At 53.4% G+C, this 18,555-nt stretch overlaps 6 protein-coding genes across 6 annotated transcripts; 3 read left to right on the forward strand and 3 right to left on the reverse strand.

The window, feature by feature from the left end:
- Window positions 1-406: 406 nt before the first annotated feature.
- On the reverse strand, window positions 407-1,269 carry QC763_307010 (uncharacterized protein; the record flags this gene model as incomplete). The annotated part of the gene is made up of 2 exons (XM_062911144.1): window positions 407-470; window positions 524-1,269. The coding sequence occupies 2 exons, from the start codon at window positions 1,267-1,269 to the stop codon at window positions 407-409; spliced, it is 810 nt and encodes a 269-aa protein (XP_062767156.1).
- Window positions 1,270-1,880: 611 nt separating this feature from the next.
- On the reverse strand, window positions 1,881-3,926 carry PHO80 (Pho80p cyclin; the record flags this gene model as incomplete). Its single annotated transcript, XM_062911145.1, is given in 3 exon segments — window positions 1,881-2,451; window positions 2,502-3,078; window positions 3,091-3,926. The coding sequence occupies 3 exon segments, from the start codon at window positions 3,317-3,319 to the stop codon at window positions 1,881-1,883; spliced, it is 1,377 nt and encodes a 458-aa protein (XP_062767157.1). The 5' UTR covers window positions 3,320-3,926.
- Window positions 3,927-4,876: 950 nt separating this feature from the next.
- On the forward strand, window positions 4,877-7,949 carry QC763_307030 (uncharacterized protein; the record flags this gene model as incomplete). Its single annotated transcript, XM_062911146.1, has 3 exons — window positions 4,877-5,135; window positions 5,186-6,912; window positions 6,972-7,949. 3 exons carry the CDS (start codon window positions 4,877-4,879, stop codon window positions 7,947-7,949), a joined length of 2,964 nt encoding a protein of 987 aa, XP_062767158.1.
- Window positions 7,950-8,544: 595 nt separating this feature from the next.
- Window positions 8,545-12,557, forward strand: VTC2 (Phosphate metabolism transcription protein). Its single transcript, XM_062911147.1, has 2 exons — window positions 8,545-11,279; window positions 11,351-12,557. The coding sequence occupies exons 1-2, from the start codon at window positions 8,946-8,948 to the stop codon at window positions 11,435-11,437; spliced, it is 2,421 nt and encodes an 806-aa protein (XP_062767159.1). The 5' UTR covers window positions 8,545-8,945; the 3' UTR covers window positions 11,438-12,557.
- Window positions 11,702-14,571, reverse strand: QC763_307050 (uncharacterized protein). Its single transcript, XM_062911148.1, has 3 exons — window positions 14,516-14,571; window positions 12,719-14,431; window positions 11,702-12,655 (listed from the first exon to the last, which is right to left on the reverse strand). Exons 2-3 carry the CDS (start codon window positions 13,172-13,174, stop codon window positions 11,924-11,926), a joined length of 1,188 nt encoding a protein of 395 aa, XP_062767160.1. The 5' UTR covers window positions 13,175-14,431; window positions 14,516-14,571; the 3' UTR covers window positions 11,702-11,923.
- On the forward strand, window positions 14,276-16,853 carry RHO1 (GTP-binding protein Rho1). The gene is made up of 5 exons (XM_062911149.1): window positions 14,276-15,138; window positions 15,293-15,320; window positions 15,515-15,712; window positions 15,775-15,909; window positions 15,969-16,853. Exons 1-5 carry the CDS (start codon window positions 15,068-15,070, stop codon window positions 16,119-16,121), a joined length of 585 nt encoding a protein of 194 aa, XP_062767161.1. The 5' UTR covers window positions 14,276-15,067; the 3' UTR covers window positions 16,122-16,853.
- Window positions 16,854-18,555: the final 1,702 nt, after the last annotated feature.

Genomic DNA, 18,555 nt, shown 5'->3' on the forward strand with positions numbered 1-18,555 from the left:
GGCTGAGGTGCGGGCGAAACTGCGCTAAACTTTATCGGCTCGATCACCACTGGCAACCAGCTGACAGGGGTCCGAGAGCTGACGGCAGTAGCCACCAGCTAGCCCACTGTGTGAGGGCTCGCGCTGCGCTGCGTCGCGCAAAGGCCATCGAATGATCAACAAGTCTAGAGCGGCAGCTTTGCCGCCGACCTGTGAATCGGGACGGGTGATTGTAGAGAGAGAGAGAGGAGCGACAGCTTGATCAGAGAAACCAGTCTGTGTCCATGGAAAGAAACAACAACAGCGCCTCCCTCTTGTTGAATACATAAACAGACCACCACACGCCATGACACAAGCCCCTAGAAAAAAGACAACAGAAAATGCCATAATGAATGCCAAAAACTCATGATGATATGCCCAAAACCTCTCATTTCCCATCTCCACCACCTCCCAGCAGCAAAACAGCACCCAAAAGAATCGCCCACCAGTACCTATTCTCACGTTAGCACATACCCCTATAATATCATCCATCATCGGCACCCACTTTTGAAGAAAACTCCTCTCCTCAACCTCCACCTTCCTCCCCTCAGCGCTCAGCACAACCGGCTTCCCCAACCCCGGCTGCCTCCCCCTCTCCATCCCCCTAACCACCACCCTCGGCCCAAAATTCCTCGTCTGCCCAGCATCAACCCTCACCCCCCTCACCACAACCCCAACCACCTCCTCCCCCTTCTCATCCACATTCAGCACAAAGTTCGGCTGGTACCCCTGCCCAAAGTTCTCCACGGACACCACCGCCGCCGAGGAGGCCCATCTCCCTGTTTTCTCATCATACACCCCAACTCTAACAAGCTTCGTCTCGGGGTCGAATTCGGGGGGTTCATAGCTCAGGACGGAGGGAGTTGGCGCATCCTCCTCTGAGGAGGGGTTGGTGGAAGAAGAGGGGTGGTAGTTTAGTTCGGCGAGGAGGACCGGCGGGGAGGAAGACGAGATGGGTTGAATGTAGACTGGTGCTATGCGCCCAGTGGGAGAGGAAGTATAGGTAACATCGTCGTCGTATTCTTGGGCCGTGACAGCTGTTGCGAGGGCCGCGAAGGCGGAGAGTACGTGGGATGGCTTCATGGTGGGCGGTTTGTGTTTCGGTTGTCGGTTTGGAGACAAAAGCTGGCCGAGATTGGAATTGGATTGGTGATGATGCTCCAGGTCTTGGCGTCGAGCTGAGGTGCACGTCCCCCCAAGCTTTGGGGCCAGCCGTCTTGGCACTGTGCTGAGGGATTGGCAGAGGTTCATCGAGATCGTCTTTTGAACAACTGAGAATAAACGATATCATCACTGTTTGGCTCAACAGTCCAAAAATACCGTCGTCTGATGTCTTCAACATCACTTTTCCGAATTCCACCACCATAGTCTGAGAAAAACTAGAGACCTGTAACCTGATCGCTGTATTCAACGCTATTTGCATATAAACCTCTTCGCTTCTCGTGGTATCTTCGCAACATCTTCTCTCACGCTTCTATGTCACCAGGAGCCTATCCTAGAATTCTTATATTCTTCTTCTTCTTTTTTCTTCTCTCTTCATCCAAAACCCGATCACCGCGCTGTTTTTTCACGTCTTTAGCGGCTTTCGCTTCCAAAATGGCCGCTATAGCTTCCCGTATACGGCGACGATCTGATTCCTCCAGCTCTTGCGCTTCTTTACAGATTGGGAAAGGCCCAGCTGCCATTATTGCGACTGCATGCCTTGGCGCACCGAGGCTAAACGGCGGGTTCTGTGGATCGTATATGCTGCGAAAATCGATCGTAATAGCAGTCCCAGTCCAGTTTGCCGTGTGACGCACGTGAGTTGCTTCATTCTTTCCCCATGGCAAACACGCCAGGAAGGGCTCGCCAAGCGTAAGCCCCTAGCGATATCTCAAAGGTGAACGCCCTTCTTCCGATTGTTTGAATCGTGGTGATTGCACGCACTGGCTCCTTGTCTCCTCATTGCGGCCCCCATCATTATCACCACCCTCGTCGTCATCGTCCTCGTCGTCGAGTACATCGCTGTCATCGTCCTCTCCCTCGTCTTCGCCGTCGTCTTCGAGTGGAATCTCTTCTCGTTCAAGCACGTATCCTGGACACCGCTCCACAAGTCCCTTGTAGTACGACACAAGTATGTCTGGGTTGGGGACAATTTTCCAGTCCACCCTGTACAGGAATTCGAGCTCGAGCAGTTTCAGCTCGTTGACTTTTATTCCCCCGACTTTAGCGTAGGTCGAATTGTTCCAGAAGGCGTCTGAGAGGCCCTTTGCTGCTACCGTGGCAGCCGTGATGAGGAACCGATGCACGGTCAGCGTGTTGATGGTGAATTCGGGGTAGCAGGCACATAGTCGGTCGATATAATAAACCATGGAGAGTAGAAGTGGTGGGCTGAGAGTAGCATGTCTCGCTAGGCGGTGAAGGTAATCCAAAACTGAGATGCCAGGCGCCGTACTGGAACAAGTCAGCATGGAACTCGGACATTTGCAGCAGCAGCAACATACCGTGAGTGAAATCGTGTAAGATTGCCTGACTTCAGAGCAAGCACATCGTTGGTTTCAATAAGCTCTCCAAGCATATGCGCTATCAAAACAACCATATCTTCGGTGAGGCAAAATTCATATTTTCGTGGCAGTTCTTTCGACGGCAACTGTTCTGGCCTTGCGCGCTTGCTAGAGGGTGAGGGGTTTTGTCCCGCATTTCGTGATGGCGATGCGCCTCTGCTCCCTGGCCCCTGGGAGTTTCGCCGTTTTGAGGGTGAGGCGGCTACGGCCTCGGTATGCTGGTGCTGCTGCTTCGCAACGGCCGGCGGGACGGGCTTCTTGGTCGGGTCCGGTGTCACCGCCGCTGCTGGTGCCGCTTGGGCAGCGTAGTGGTCGCCGGGAGCAGCCATGGCTCGTGACTGCGTGGTCGGCGGGGTTTGGTGTGGTTGGGCTCCTTCGGGTTTGGTATGAGATAATGGTTCCCCTGTAGCATAATTGATACGTTCCATAGGTGAATACTGGGTTGCAGCGTCGACGGCTACATAGTGTTTCGAGGGGGGGATCGCGGACGCTATTGTCGTCGAGGTGGTAGTGGTAGCGGTAGTGGTAGCGGTAGTGGTCGTGGTTGAGGTCGAGGGCCCAGCTATTGGGGCAGCAGCAGAAGCGACGGCGGATGACAATGGTGATTGCGATTGTCGGCGAGACTTGGCAACAGTCTGGACCCGGGGAGAAGACTGTCTGGGCGAGGAGGCGGGAACATAGTGGCTTCCAATGTTGGGAAAGCTGCTTCTCGGGGAGGCATTGACAGAGGAGACGACCGGGGACGGTGTCAACATCATCCCAAGCTCTTTCCTCCTGCGAGCGCAGGTGTATGCGCGGTCGATGCTGTGAATGGGAATTCCTGCGGCAGGCCGATCAATGGCACGGTGGGGCTCCGTTGAACAACGTTTTTCCCCACAATCTCATAGGGCGGCTGCTGCTGGGGACGAAGTAGGCCGAACAAAAAATGGCTCTCAATGGCAAAATCAGATCTGGTGGGGATTTTCCTCGAGATATCTATTTATCGTCGTAGATATCTGTTTCCGTATCTGTATCTGTATCGGTATGTGTAGCTGGATCGCCAAGACTGCTGTTCGGATAATACGACAAAGAGATTTCCTGGGCGGCTCTATGTTTAGGTAGGTGAAGATCGCAGCTGAGTGGGAACTATACGCGGTACATCCGATATCCGAACAGGTATTTACTGAAACCGAGTAGGAGGAACGTAAGGAAGTCGTGTGACGGGCGGAACAGCACCAGCATCTGATATTTATGACTGCCCCTTGCCTTGTGGATGGTTGTGCAGCAGTACCTAAGCAGGCGGGCTGGGTAGCTGAGCCAAAGAGATCGTCCACACGGATCACGTTTTCATGTGAGGGTGGTCGACTTGCCGGCAGATTCAAAGCAAGGTGAGAGGCCTGGGGCAGCCCAGGACTGGCTGCGGATGGAGACCCGGGGCCTAGAAACCGGGAAGATGGCTTGGCGTTCTGGAAAACATAACTGACAGCAGAGCATTGCCTGGGCGGTGACAGCGAGATGTGTCAAGGCCCATGAGGAGACCGCCATGTGTTGCCCTGCTAGTGCTCTACAGATCTCACCGTGACACATGCACAGCCAGGACACTTCTATCAGAGGCGGGCAGTGCCTCATGTTCAAATCAGAGTGAGGCCGACGACTGGGAGGGCCGGAACCCAGTTGCTTGGTTGCCCTGGTTTTGGTGGAATATCTCTGCCAACGGTTTGGAAGCTTCTCTCTCGTTCGCCTATTCCCGATGGTTTCGGCGGTTTCAGTAGACTACCTTACAGCTGATCTTGAAGCCGTGAAAGTGACAGATGGTGATATCTTGGAACAGAATGGGATTTCGATGCAATGGGATCTCTTTGCCTTATCTTATCACAGCCCCCCCATGCCATCGGCAGCCGCGAGCCAGGGAGCCAGGCCACCCCAGTCCAGACCACCTGCCGGGGCCGGGCCGGAGTGGGGTTCCTAGCTTGCTCCAATCTGCATTCAATCATCGATTGGTTACGCCTTCCAGCTGTCGAACTTCCATCGCAGCAGTTGCATTCGATGAATGATTTAACCACATCCCAAAGCACCCAGACGCACCACACGGTCCCCCTCACTCTCAACATCTCAGCCCATCGATTACCTTTGTTCATTATTGTCCACAGACTCGTCGTCTAGCCATTTGCTCCCCATCATTCCAATCTTTACATCTTCAATCCGCCCGCGATACAACGAATACCGTACAACTACATACTCCGACGCAAAGAACGACCACATACCTTTCCACGAATCAGTCTCTATTGGCTGGCCACCCTTTGATCAGCAGCTATCAGCAGAAACCCGAGCTCGCTATGACGATGGCCCAGGCCTCGAGCCCTCCAGTGCTCACACCGCACAAGATAACTAGAAGCTATTCAGAACAGGTTGCCGAGCTTCGAGCAATCAAGGACAAGTGTATTGGTCATCTGCAAAACAAAGAAGAATGGGTCGAGAAGGGTATACTGGGGTCTATCCTCCAGGCGCTACAAGGTAGCGCTCCGTCACACGTGCGGACAGAGGAGGACTCTGTTCGTCTGCTGTGTCTGGAGCTGCTTGCAAGTATCTCAGGTGGCAAGTATCTCTTCTCCCAAGCGGCTGCTCCCGGTGCTAACGTTCGTCAGGGGGGCCACAATTCCTTAACCCCCTTCATGTGGTCGACGTTGTCCCAACAGTCCTATCTTATATTTCTCTCACCCACCAAAACTCGCCCCGGGTCGTTCTGACAGCCCTCCGCATCATCCGCAACATGACCGAGGCCACGAGTGCTGCTCTACCAGGTCACGATGATCTCAACAGATTGGCCGATGCTATATTCAGACCGGAACATCTCGAGTCATTTCATGCTATTCTTACACAACCTTCTACCGATTCGGTCATACAAGAGCAAAAGCGCTTGGTCTTGAGTTCGATTGCCCGGTTATGTAATAAAGAGGAACATCAAAACGTTTTGGCCGACAGTGGTGTTCTGGATGCGCTCGCGACGATACTGGCCAGTTTCATTGTGGCCCGAGGCGAGGTCATACCTGGAGCGGAAATGGTTGCGGAAACAGATGGCCTAGCTGATATGATTCCAGCCCCGGCTCCCCGAGGGGCAAGTCTCGCCTTGACGTTGGAAGCAATATCGGCCATCATTTGCAACTCTAAGTTTCGTTGCTGCATGTTTGTGCTTTCTCCGGCAATCCTAGCCGTTCTCCCTTTGATCGACTTTACCCCTGCGTCAGCAGAACCAAGGCCTCCTGGTGCTGGCGGTGCCGCGGGCAAAAGCCACGGGGCTATGGACTATCTCCTGCCCCTAATGCCCGGTTCCCAGTCTAGGAGCAGTTCCCAGGTTGCCCAGCTTCCTCCCTCCAGCTTGTCGCGGAATGCTTCGTCAAACAGGCGCTCTCAGACATACAAATTTACTGGCTTCGATCCCGCTAGTGAGGACTCGGATGCTGACAACCCGGAGAGTCCTGTGGTGCCCTGGCTTCTCAATCTTGTGCGGAAGACAAGTGGGCTCGAGAGGGTGGCAGCGGCTTCTGTTCTGACGTCTCTGTTCAAAGCCAACCTCACCCGCCTGGACCGAGAACAGGAACTGGCTTACCTCCTTGTGCCTATACTCTGCAATCTGATAAGGGACCATATGAAGGAAATTCCTCCGTCGATTTACACGACCACATTTATTGACAGTGATACGGAAAAGGACTGGGCCATTCTGGAGAAAACGCCGGAAGTGCTGGCGCGCTTGGTTGGGGGGAGCGAGATCTTGCAGAAGTCTGCTCATGAGTGTGGCGTAATCAAGACAACGGCCAAGCTTCTCAAGGATGCATATGAGTTATTGGCTTCGCCGTTGATCCCGAGCCCGTGGACAGCATTTCCCCGTCAGAGTATGGTTTCGGAAGGGAGCCCTCCATCGTGCCAACTCGGACCGCCGGGGCCGGTCCCATTGTACATCCATAGGATCAGGATGAGGTACAGTGCACTGACGCTCGTGGCGGGGATGTGTTCATCGCGAGAGGATTACCGCAAGGAGCTTGCTTCCCAGGAGCTGGTTCCTTTTATTGTCGAGTCGCTTGCGGTACGACCCGGGAAGCCCCAAAATCGAAAGGGGAAGTCGGCTTCCAAGAAGGAAGGGAAAGATGGCGCTGAGAGGTTGGCTTATGGACAGAACCCCACCAGCGTGATTCTGGCGGCCTGTCATGCGTTGCGGTGTCTCGGGCGATCAGTCAGTATTCTAAGGACGACCTTTTTAGATCACGATGTCTGGCAGCCTGTTTACAAGCTCATGAAACACCCCGATTTGGAGGTGCAAATTGCAGCTTGCAGTGTTGTCATCAACCTCTTGGCAAGCTCCAGTCCCATGGTTGAGGTAAGTTTTGTCCCGAATTCTGAGTGGTTGATCACATGCACTAACACTCATCTTACTAGCCTCTTCTCCAAGCGGGTATCTCCAAGATCCTCTGCGAACAAGCACACTCTCACGAGCCAGGGCTGCGTCTCAACGCGGTCTGGGCACTCAAGCACTTGATCCTCGAAGTCAACAATAGCCGCAAGAAGCAACTCCTGGAGGAGTTGGAACCCGGGTGGCTCATCCAGCTGATCAGCGATGACACATCCGAAGAGGGTGCGCCGTACACGCGGCCGCGACGCTCCACGGATGCTGACGAAGACGAGGATATGGACGCGGAAACGACAGAAGAAGAGGAGCCTCACTTGTGGACATGGCGGGGCATGGATGGAAACCCTCGCAGGATGAACTCGCCGCGGATGCAAAAAGCGAAAGAAAAACTCGAGATGCTGCGGAAAGCGGACCTGAACCCGGCGCGGAAAGCAAGGAACGACATGATTGCGATTCAGGAGCAGGCGCTGGGTTTTATTCAAAATTTCATCATGAACCCGAACACACCGCAGGACCAGACGGAGCTGGTGGATTACTTGTTTTCGGAGCTGGGTGAGAACAGGTTGTTTGGGATTCTGGCGAACAAGCTCAAGGTGCGGGTGGTGGGGGCGTTTGGCCGGAAGTATTCCAAGGGGAGGGACACGTTGGCGCTGTACCCACAGGCGAAGATTATTATGGCTATCACGTTTATCTTGGTGCACATTGCGGCAAGTATCCCCAGGCATCGACAATTGGTGATTGCGCAGACCGAGTTGTTGAAGCTGCTGGGGGGCAACCTCGACAACGAATCGGTGGATGTGAGGAGAGGTCTTTGTCACTTGTTTGAGAATCTGAGCGTCCTGGAGGATGATGAGGACAGGCAGCCTTGCGCGCAGAGGGCGTCGGAGCTGGCTAAGCTTGGGGTCTTGTCGAAGCTGGAGGGTTTGGAGACTAATGATGCGGATCTATATGTGAGAGAGAGGGCGAAGGCGGCGGTGGCTCAGTTCAAGACTCCAGCAATGGCTTAGGGAAAAGCGTGGAAGTTGAAAGAGCAGAGGCTAGTGAGAGACTGGACTGAGCTGGCGCATCAGAGTTTGGACCTCACGACAGAGGGGTTGAAGTTGTTGGGAGATTGGTTGTATGGAATGCGATGAAACTGGAGGAAGATGGAAAGCGTGGGTTTTTTGTTGTTGTTTTGTTTTGTTGGAGTTTTTGGTTTGCTTGAAGTATGAAGTATATATATGATATGCCAAAGGGTGGTTTGGTCATGGGGAGACGGGGAGAACCTTGCACACATGTAGAGGCTTGAGTAGTTTACTTGACGTGGAGGGATCATGATTACATGCCAGTAGCGAAACAATACAGCTTTTGTATGACTTATGTGCTGTGATTTGTTTATGAACATGAAGAGTCTAGATTTGCAAGTTGAGTTGCATGTGCTGAAGATATCGCCAAGAGCACGTGGGTGATCCCAGTGGTCGATTGGTCAATGGCTGGAGCTGGAGGACTTGGCAGGGAAGCTATCGTGGTTGAAGAGTACTTTGAGGATGATTGTTGATAGACATGTCACAGCATCGAATTCTCACAGCAAATATTTTTCAACACGTTAAATAGAGGTTTGAAGTCATACATGACTTGTGTTGCTTTGAACAGCGCCGAAAACCAGTTGATGACCTCTGAATTTCAGACCAAATTCAAACTTTTGGTAGCCTCTAACGCCCGCACCAGGGGTAACGGGTACTGTGGGGAAATGTTTCTGTACCATCGCGGCGGGGCCTGGTTGGTTTATGACGAGACACCACTCTGCACTCTCCAAAACCGCCATCTTCATCGCAAGCTTTCTCTTTCCAACTGTATTTTTGTTTCATCATTTTCCCCGACCTTTTGTCTCTGTGGCACCAGCAGGTCTTTCCCTCTACTGTTAACACGAGACTCCACTACATCATCTTCATTGCTCCCCCAAATCCAACACGCACCCAACAAATAACACCGACGCCTCCAACGGGAGAAGGCGAAAGTTCACGATGCGCTTCGGCAAAACCCTCCGCCAGTCGGTCTACCCGCCCTGGAAAGACCAATACATCGACTACGCCAAGCTGAAATCCATCCTCCGCGAGGACAAGCCCGACGACGAGGACGAGCCCTGGACCGAAGAAGACGAGAACCGCTTCTGCGACGAGATCTTCAACACTCAGCTCGAAAAAGTGGCCAAGTTTCAAGAGACCAAGATTGAGGAGCTGCGCAACAGGACGGATGAGGCGGCGGAGAAGCTGAAGCATTTGAATGAGCAGCAACAGTCCGAGGAGGGTGGCGAGGGTGATGCTGCCCAGGAAGAGGGGGAGGAGGGAAAACATGAAGAGGTGGCGGTGGATAAACAGAAACTCAAAGAGATGGAGGCAGAGCTGGATGGGATCACAAACGAGGTCAAGGAGCTGCAAAAGTATAGCAATCTGAACTATACCGGCTTCTTGAAGATCGTCAAGAAGCATGATCGCAAGAGGGGGGATCGGTACAAGATTCGGCCGATGATGCAGGTCAACTTGTCGAACCGGCCGTTCAACTCGGAGCAGGCTTACTCGCCGTTGTTGAACAAGCTGTCGTATATGTATTTTGCGATTAGACGGTTTGAGGCGCCGGATGCGGGGGATGTGCTGCCTATTGATCCGGACAGCCAGCCTGAGACGCACAATGGGGAGAAGTACACGGCGCACAAGTTTTGGGTGCACCCGGATAACTTGTTGGAGGTCAAGACGTACATCTTGAGGAGGCTGCCGGCGCTGGTGTATAGTGAGCAGTCGGCCAAGGAGGTGGATGGGCAGCAGGACCCGACGATTACGTCGTTGTATTTTGATAATGCCAAGTTCCAGCTGTATTCGAAGAAGGTGGAGAGGGAGGCGGAGGCGAGTTCGTTGAGGTTGAGGTGGTATGGGCAGTTGAGCGCGAGGCCGGAGATCTTGCTGGAGCAGAAGCTGTTGCATGAGAATGGGACGAGCGAGGAGAGGAAGTTTGCGATCAAGGAGAAGTACGTCAAGGCGTTTCTGGATGGGGAGTACAAGATGGAAAAGTCGGTTCAGAAGATGGAGAGGAAGGGGCAGAAGGCGGAGGATGTGGAGGAGTTTAAGGGGACGGCGGACGCGATTCAGGAGTTTGTGAGGGATAACAAGTTGGAGCCGCTGGTGAGGGCGAATTACGTGAGGACTGCGTTTCAGAATCCGGGGGATGATCGGGTGCGGATTTCTATTGATACGGACATTGCCTTCATCCGGGAGGACACGCTTGATCGTGACCGGCCCTGCCGCGATCCCAAGGACTGGCATCGGGCGGATATCGACAACAGCAACATGACCCACCCGTTCAAGAACATCAACCAAAGCGAGGTCTCCCGCTTCCCTTACGCGGTGTTGGAGATCAAGCTCAAGGAGGACGTCAACAACAAGCGCGGCCGTCCAGTCTGGATCCAAGACCTCATGGGCTCCCATCTTGTCTACCCCTGCCCCAGATTCTCCAAGTTTGTCCAGGGCGTCGCCTCTCTCTTTGAGGACTACGTCAACCGCCTCCCCTTCTGGCTATCGGACCTCAACACCGACATCCGCAAGGACCCCCAGCGGGCCTTCCAAGAAGAGGAAGAGCGTCGCGCCCGCAGAGCGGAAAACGAGCAAGTGGTCGGGTCATTCCTGGGGACCAAACTGTCGTCGTATAAACCCTCCCGCTCGTCCCCAGCAGCAAAATCCTACCTCGCCGACCGGATGGCGACTGACGCTGCTGCTGCCGCCGCCTCCCCAAAGTCAGGCGTTACAACCTCCAATCAACAACAGGCCGTGTCCACCCCCGCCGGCGATGAAGCCGGCGAGTCCTCCCAGTCCCAACCCCTCATCCCCCGCGAGAACCGCGAGATCAACTACGGCACCCTCTCCTCCGTCCTCCCCGGCTTTTCCCTGTCCAAGTACAGCAGAGCCAAGCGCGCACGCGAAGCGGGCATCACCTCCCTGCCCCCTGGAGTGACGGAACCAAAGGAGTGGATCAAGAACTCTGGCCCGTTGCAAATCGAACCAAAAGTCTGGCTGGCAAACGAGCGGACGTTTTTGAAGTGGCAGCACATCTGTGTATTGCTGGGGGGGTTGGCGATCAGTTTGTACACTGCCTCTGCGAGCTCGAAGGGAGGGAACTTGCTGGGGGAGGTGATGGGGATGGTTTTCTTGGGTGTGGCGGCATTTACGGGGGGTTGGAGCTGGTGGGTGTTGAGGAGGAGGAGGGAGATGATTGTGGGGAGGAGCGGGAAGGATTTTGATTTTGTGTTGGGGCCGATGGTGGTGGCGGGGGCGCTTGGGGTAGCGCTGGTGGTGAATTTTGGGATTGCGGTGAGTACACTAACTACGCTTTTGATTGAAACCGGAGGGGGGAAGGTTGTGTGCTAACTTGTGTGATGTAGTATCAACAGGCTTTTGAGAAGCATTGGGGGGGTGATGGGGGGCATCATGGGAATCGGAGTGGGGTTGATATGGGGGATTTGAGGTGAGTAGAAGAGGACCGGTATAAGTGATAGCAGGAGTCATAGTAGGAGTTTTAGGGGGAGTGAGATGGGTTATGAGAGGATAGTGTTGTTGTGTTTTGGATAGGTGATGTTGGATGTCTGTGCGGTTCTGTTTACTTTTTGGAATCAGGGGTTCAGGGGAGAGTTTTTTTTTTTTTTGCAAATCATAGCATTGACAAGCGGTATTGTATATTGGCATGAGAGGCAGGGGCACAGCTTAGATTGTATAAGAGAGAAGGGCCTCAATATCAGTTTCAACCATGTGCTTCGTGAAATGGCGTTTCTTGTGATTTCTCTTGTTCCGCCCCTTTCTATATGCTACATCATTTACTGTTACAAAGAAACATTCCCGTATCAAACACGACCGTTCCATATGTTTTTACACTTTCAATACCCTCACCCATTCACGCCATTTTCAACCCAGGGGTATCTTGTTTTGATATGTATGTACCTTACCTACACATGATGGTTCTACACCTTTGGTTGGTCCACCGGCGCTATCCCCTCGCCGCCCTCTATCGATAAACTCTCCACCGCCTTCCTCAACTCCTCGTCCTGCTTCTTCCTCTGCTCCAACTGCGCGCTCACCAACCCACCGCTCTTCCTCAGCGCCTGATTCTTGGCAATAACCCTGCCAATCTTCTCCAACATCTCATCCGTCAGCACCGGCTGGCCCCTCTCCCGTCTCAGCTCCCTCAGCTTCCTGTTGTACTCCTGCACCGGCTGCAACATCGTATCGACGCTCTTCCTCCTGGCCTTCTTCTCGTCCTCCTGGGCCTGAATCTTGGCGATGTACTCCTCCGTGTGCCTCGTGCGGAACTTGCTGTAGCGGTTGCGGAGCTCGTCAATGACCACCTCTGGCATTGGGGGACGCAGGAGGGTGGGGATGTAGGTGCGTTCCTCGACGTCGATGCGGAGGGTGTCGATTGGGTGGTCGATGTGCTTGACGGGGGGGACGGCGGGCCAGGGGATGGTGACGTTGAGGCCGGGGACGAGGCGGGAGAAGAGGGTGCGGCGGGTGGGACGGTCGTAGGAGATGTTGATGGGTTTGAGCTCGCGGACGATGACGTCGCGGACGTGGCCGGAGTCGGGGTGGGGGAGGGGGTAGACGAGGCGGACGGCTGAGATGGGGACGGCCATGGCGATTGGTTCTACTGGGGAGGAGCCGGGTTCGCGGAGGTATTCGGGGATTTTGACGTTGGTCTGGGGAAAGGAGGGTTAGTCATATGCTGGGGAAGGGGGGGGGGTATGTTGGAGGAAGCTCACCTTGAGCTCGTCCTCCATCTCGAGGACCATGGTGTTGGTTCGGATGGTCTTGATGGGGACGATCTTGCCCTTGTAGGGGCCCTCGAGGATGACTACACGGTCTCCGGGGGCAAGGCAGAGGTTCTTGGAGCCGCCGGCCCAGGCGCAGCGGGCTTCCTTTTGGGCGGGGGTGAGCTGGGAGTGGAGGAGAGCTCTGTCGACCGAGATGGCGCCGTATGGGTTGCCGAATTCGTTGAGCTTGCCAGTGTCACGGTTGGGGGCGATGGGGCCCAACTTGAGGTCCTCATTGCGGCGGATGATGGCCTGTCGCATGTCCTCGCCGATTTCTTCTCTGTGCCTCTTGATCTCCCTCATCCGCTCCTTCTTCTCTTGCTGGTACCGGCGCTGGGTCTTGCGCTTGATTCGTTTTGTCACCTGGCGCTCGGCCATGGCAACCCGGCGGAGGATCTTGTCCATCTCGGGCCGCAGACGGTCAATTGTCCGTTGGTGTGCTGGGGAGTGGTGAGGGGAGTTGTGTTCGTCCTTTTGGTCGGCGGGGGAGGGGGGACCGGGGCGGGCGAGTATCACATCCGTCGGGCGCACCAGCAGCGAATCTCAGAAAAGTTGACTGACCAATGCTTCAATTCGTGCCATCAACGGTCCGTGTGTGCCCCGTGCACCCGGCGGTTGGAAATTTTTACGGCTGACCGAGAGAGGCCTGTCAGCTGGCAGCTATGAACATAGCCCAGCGACCCACTTTCTGAGATATGCTGCATCTGCATCATCGAATGCTTTTGTCATGTTATACATGGAGAATGGATCACTATGTCAAATATCAAAAGGGGTTGAACCAACCAAGATCTCCCGTGCAGCTGCGGATAAGACGCCCGGACGAGTTGACATTCGACACGCTCGTGTTGTGATCCTGTATCTGCACATCAGACGCCGACCAGGCCGAATCCCAAGTATCAGGTCCAATCTGACTGCCTTCTCACGAGTTTGTAGGGCTGACAAGCAAACAAGCTGATGCTGAAATGGCTGGCAGTTCGTTCGGCTTTGTCCCGTTGTGCAGCTCCCGGGTTGCAGGCTGTAGGTATGGGCTTGGGAAGTCCTATGGCTGTCCCTAGGACTCCAGCGTTACGACCCATTGTGACCCACACACTTCTCACTTGACACCGTAGGAGGGCAAAGACGGTGAGCTTTCTCCTCGGTCTTTGCAGATCTCCTTGTTGGGAGGTAGCCAACTGATGCACCCATCACATGCCTCTACTGTTAATAATGGATGTCATCAATGTTCGAGGTCACCGTTTCAGAAGCACAGATATTCCGTAATGGCAAGGCTGAGGGAGTTATGCTGTGAAAGGATAGCCCCCGTTCTTAAGCCTTGTGCAAGTGCAGGTGCTGTGCTTCTGGTTGATAGGGGCGTTTTTTTTTGGGGGGGGGGGACTCTCCCAATCGGTCGGGAGTCATAGAATTCAAGACATGTGCTCCGGCTGGTGCAGGACAGCCCTGACAATGGCATCATCGCATTCGTGGTAGGCAGCCGTGGCGATATTCCCACGTTCTTGATTGTGTTGATGGAAGAGCGAGGCCCGCCGACAATCCGACCCCGTCTGCCCGTTCAAGATTGCCTGTCTTTCAGGGGCTTGGGATCTTTGCCAGCCCGGGGCAGAAGGCTGGGGCCACGTCGGTGCACGTTGACGGGAGCATCTGCCAGCCAAGGACACCCGCTACCTAAGATATAGTTAGTCCATAACTAAAAGTTCAGGACTCGGAGCCCGTGATGCTGTCGGTCCTCCGTAGGTAAAAAGCCACTACCTGTCAGTCAGCAGGAAGAATAAAATAAACAATTTAGAGCACTACAACATCACGAGAGAGGTGATTAAATAAGACCAAAAAGATAACCGGGCGACCTCCACTGCCCTGCTGAACAGGGAAGCTGAGCCCAGACCAAGCGAACAGCACTTAAGCAAGCCCCCCCCAACTTTTTGTCCACTCAGAGGCCCCCGTTTCAGGCGCGCACCCACTCGTCCTCATCTTCCCGGCTCCCCCCAACGCACTGTTGCCGTTGCCCTTTCTCTGTCGTCAATTGAAAGCGACTTGATCTTCTGCTCTTTTCCACCTCCACCTTGCAACCTTCCATCTCTCGCACTTTTGCTGCATCAACCACCCACGAACCCGACCAACTGCACCCAGACAGAGGCTCTGACTCCGCCTCCGCTCTCTCCTTGACATACAGATACCACCGCTGTTCTTCATTTTGTTGAACATCACCCGTCTCCCGGCCTCGCAGCTCGACACGTCTGCGACCTCCCAAACCAAGCCAAACCAAAACACTTTCCCAACTTATTAACCTAATCACACGCAACAATGGCCGCCGAGCTTCGCCGGAAGTTGGTTATCGTCGGTGACGGTGCCTGCGGAAAGACGTGCTTGTTGATGTGAGTAGCCTTCCATGATGCCCGTTCTATCATGTCGGATTTAGTCCTTTCACCGCCGCAACCATGACCTTGGTCGCGTCGTCATCAACATCATCATCATCATCATCAACCCCCATCATCCATCATCTACAGTTACTGACAGGTCTCGTCGCAGTGTTTTCTCCAAGGGTACCTTCCCAGAGGTAAGATTCGAACTACTTTCACCCTCCCGTGCACGCTTCGATTGCCCATCACGCCACCCCCTGATCGCTATTGACCGCCTCCGCAACTTTGCTGCCCATACCTGGGCGTTCGATGACGATCAAGGCAACCGCACCACGGCATTTGGATCGCGCTGGCACTGCCCTTCAACTATCAATTACTAACGAACCTGCAGGTCTATGTCCCTACCGTCTTCGAAAACTACGTTGCCGATGTCGAGGTTGATGGAAAGCACGTCGAGCTCGCCCTTTGGGATACGGCTGGCCAAGAGGATTACGACCGTCTCCGCCCTCTCTCTTACCCCGACTCCCACGTCATCTTGATCTGCTTCGCCATCGACTCGCCCGATTCCCTCGACAACGTTGGCGAGAAGGTAAGTTTATGCTTATCCTACCATATTACGCTTGGACGTTACTGATGTAATTCTCTCGATAGTGGTGCTCCGAGGTACACCATTTCTGTCCCGATGTTCCCAAGATCCTTGTTGGTTGCAAGAAGGATCTCCGTTTCGACCAGAAGACCATCGAGGAGCTCCGCAAGACCAGCCAACAGCCCGTGTCCCCTGAACAGGTATGCTTTTGCAAGGACCGTCCCCCACGACAACAACAAAAGCTGACAAATATGTGCAGGGTCAACAAGTTGCCACCAATATCAAGGCCACCAAGTATCTCGAGTGCTCCGCCAAGACCAACGAGGGTGTCCGGGAAGTGTTCGAGTTCGCGACGCGGGCCGCGTTGATGAAGAAGTCATCAAAGAAGAAGGGCAAGTGCGTCATCGCCTAAGCGCAACCATGTGCTCCGCAGATATACCCCTAGCAATCTGTCGACCTTTGCCGCACCAGGCCTCTATACCCAACGCCCTCGCACCCAGTAATGCATCACAGTGGGGACATTCCCTCTCGGAGAGGCAGAAACAGCTCACCCGACATTCTTGGAATATCACCACCCGCCGTCGACCGTGGGGAGGATAGGATGGGATTTATGCTCCAGGAGGGCTACGCGGAAACGTGCGCAAGGACTGGGAGGGAAACACGTTTTTGGCCCATGAGGCGGGAGAGGAGTGACAGAACGCAAAGCAATATTTTGAAGCGTCTGCCTCATAGCGACTATTGTGTCGGTTTGGAGATGGGCCGAGTACACGCAACTATTTGGGCAGAGGCTTTGCCGTAATCCACACCACCTCCTTCCTCGCTGTCTGACTCTCTGTCCCCCCTTTTCATCTTTTCCGATAACTCTCTACGTATTGTACCTCTCTGTTCTCACTTTTTTCTAGCTAGCTATTTAGTCAATGTGGTTTTTTTTTCTCTTTTCTGGACTTGGACCGGGCCTTTGTCGTTTGTTGTGGGTTGTGCCACCTGCTTGCTTGTAAAGTCTTTGGGTTGTGCGGTCTGGACTTTCACTGGTCGGTAGGCTAGATCATCATCATTGAATACACAGTTTCTCTCTCTTTTTACTCTGCTGGTTACGTCGTTTGTTGCGAAAGATTGTTGACCATGTTATCCACGTAATGTTGTTTGACATACGAGATGCGAGCGAGATGGGTGTGAACAATAAAAAGGGGGGGCTGTATTTTGACTCCACTCGGCCTCTCAGGTTGTCCCTTGCGAATGCTCGGCAGGTGAAGAGCGGCTGTGTTGATTTGCTGTGGTAATTGCTAAATTAAGGAAGGGTGGATATGTTGGGGGGGGGTGGTTCATCTTATTATCTTGGGTTGAATAGTTTACAGTTTTGTGAAATGAGAAGAAGGCTTGATTTAGGAGGGGAATACGAACGAGGATGGTTTAAACTCATTTTTTTGGCTTTTCTAAGCTATAGGTTTAACGTCGTGGATGTATTATTATCTTGTTGGAGATGAGCTTTGCTTGAAGATAGGTGTTGTTTTCGTCTAAATCAAAGACACAGCTCAGGATTTGAAAACAGAACAATTCATTATTTTGGTTTTTTTCTGAAAAGATTGGTATCATCATCGTCATCTCATCATGGAAACAAAATAAAAATACCAAAAAACAGCGAGAAAAAAGAATTGGAAATCAAGAACTAGTTTCTCCGTCGTCCACCACCCTTCCTCTTATTCTCTTCGTGAATAGACTTTCGAACATTGGCTAGGTAGACGTAACTCCCTGCTTGACGGCCTATGAACCCGGTAAAGCCCTTTTGTTGGCGGTGTCTTTTCCGTTGTTCTTGTTGGCGGGGTGGACGGGTGAGATTGTGGAGGGGGAGTTGACCGTCTAGTTGAGACAGAAGGAACCGATGCCGTTGGGAGTTGGTGGGGGAGGGTGAACGACGGGAAGAGGAAGTCTGCTAGTTGGGGCAGGTCTGTATTAGAAAGGGTGTGGATGTCAGCAAGGAGGGTTATGATAAGTGAGCGGGGAAGACTTACAGCTCCGCAGCTGCCGCAGGACTTACCCTCTGAGGCGGCACCGCACTTGGGGCAGCTTCCGTCGTGCATGGTTACTCGAAGTGTTTGCGGGTTGTTGGTTGTTTGGTTTGAGTGAAAAGTTGAGAGTGTAAGTTGAAGTTCACGATAGTGGAAGGGGTGAGAGTTTGAGGGGTAGACAGGTAGGTGGGCAAGAATGGGGGACTAAAAGAGCGGGGTATATATATGCTGAACACACCACCCACCATCAACCGCACTTATTAACAGATGGAAGGAGGGAACCACATGATCCATCACTTGTTACACACATGGACCATTTGGGGGCTAACTAATCCGCGGACAAGCTAGTCACCTATCTCCATGGGTAACCGCGTTAAGCACGGCAGATGTTGGACCCTTTTCTCTTCCTAAAACGGTGATGCATAACGCTACCTACCTTAGTTTGCCTATCATGAGGGAAGAGCGTCAAGTCACAAGGTTGGGATTTGCAATCGGATCTCCACTGGTAGAGGCAAGTTCGGAGGAACTTCAAAGTCATAACTTAATAACACAAACAAACCGGGGTTGAGGGGCGGGGGATTCTGCTTGACGTGCTATGAAGCATTCACTGTAAGAGCAATAAGAAACCATATGCTAACCAAACAACCAAAGAAACAAAGCCTCTGGAACTGGGCAAAGTCTGCCTGTGAGACCTGCCATGTCAGTGTTTCTTCCTCTAGCTTGGCCACGAGCTGCAAGTCTCGCCCCGTTTTCATCCCCAGGTTCCCCACGCCAAGCACACAATATATAGTACGTACATCCTGTATACCACCCACCCTCCTCCATTCGTTTATATCTCTC

The sequence above is a fragment of the Podospora pseudopauciseta genome, chromosome 3 (assembly GCF_035222475.1).
Source record: "Podospora pseudopauciseta strain CBS 411.78 chromosome 3, whole genome shotgun sequence".
NCBI lineage: Eukaryota > Fungi > Ascomycota > Sordariomycetes > Sordariales > Podosporaceae > Podospora > Podospora pseudopauciseta.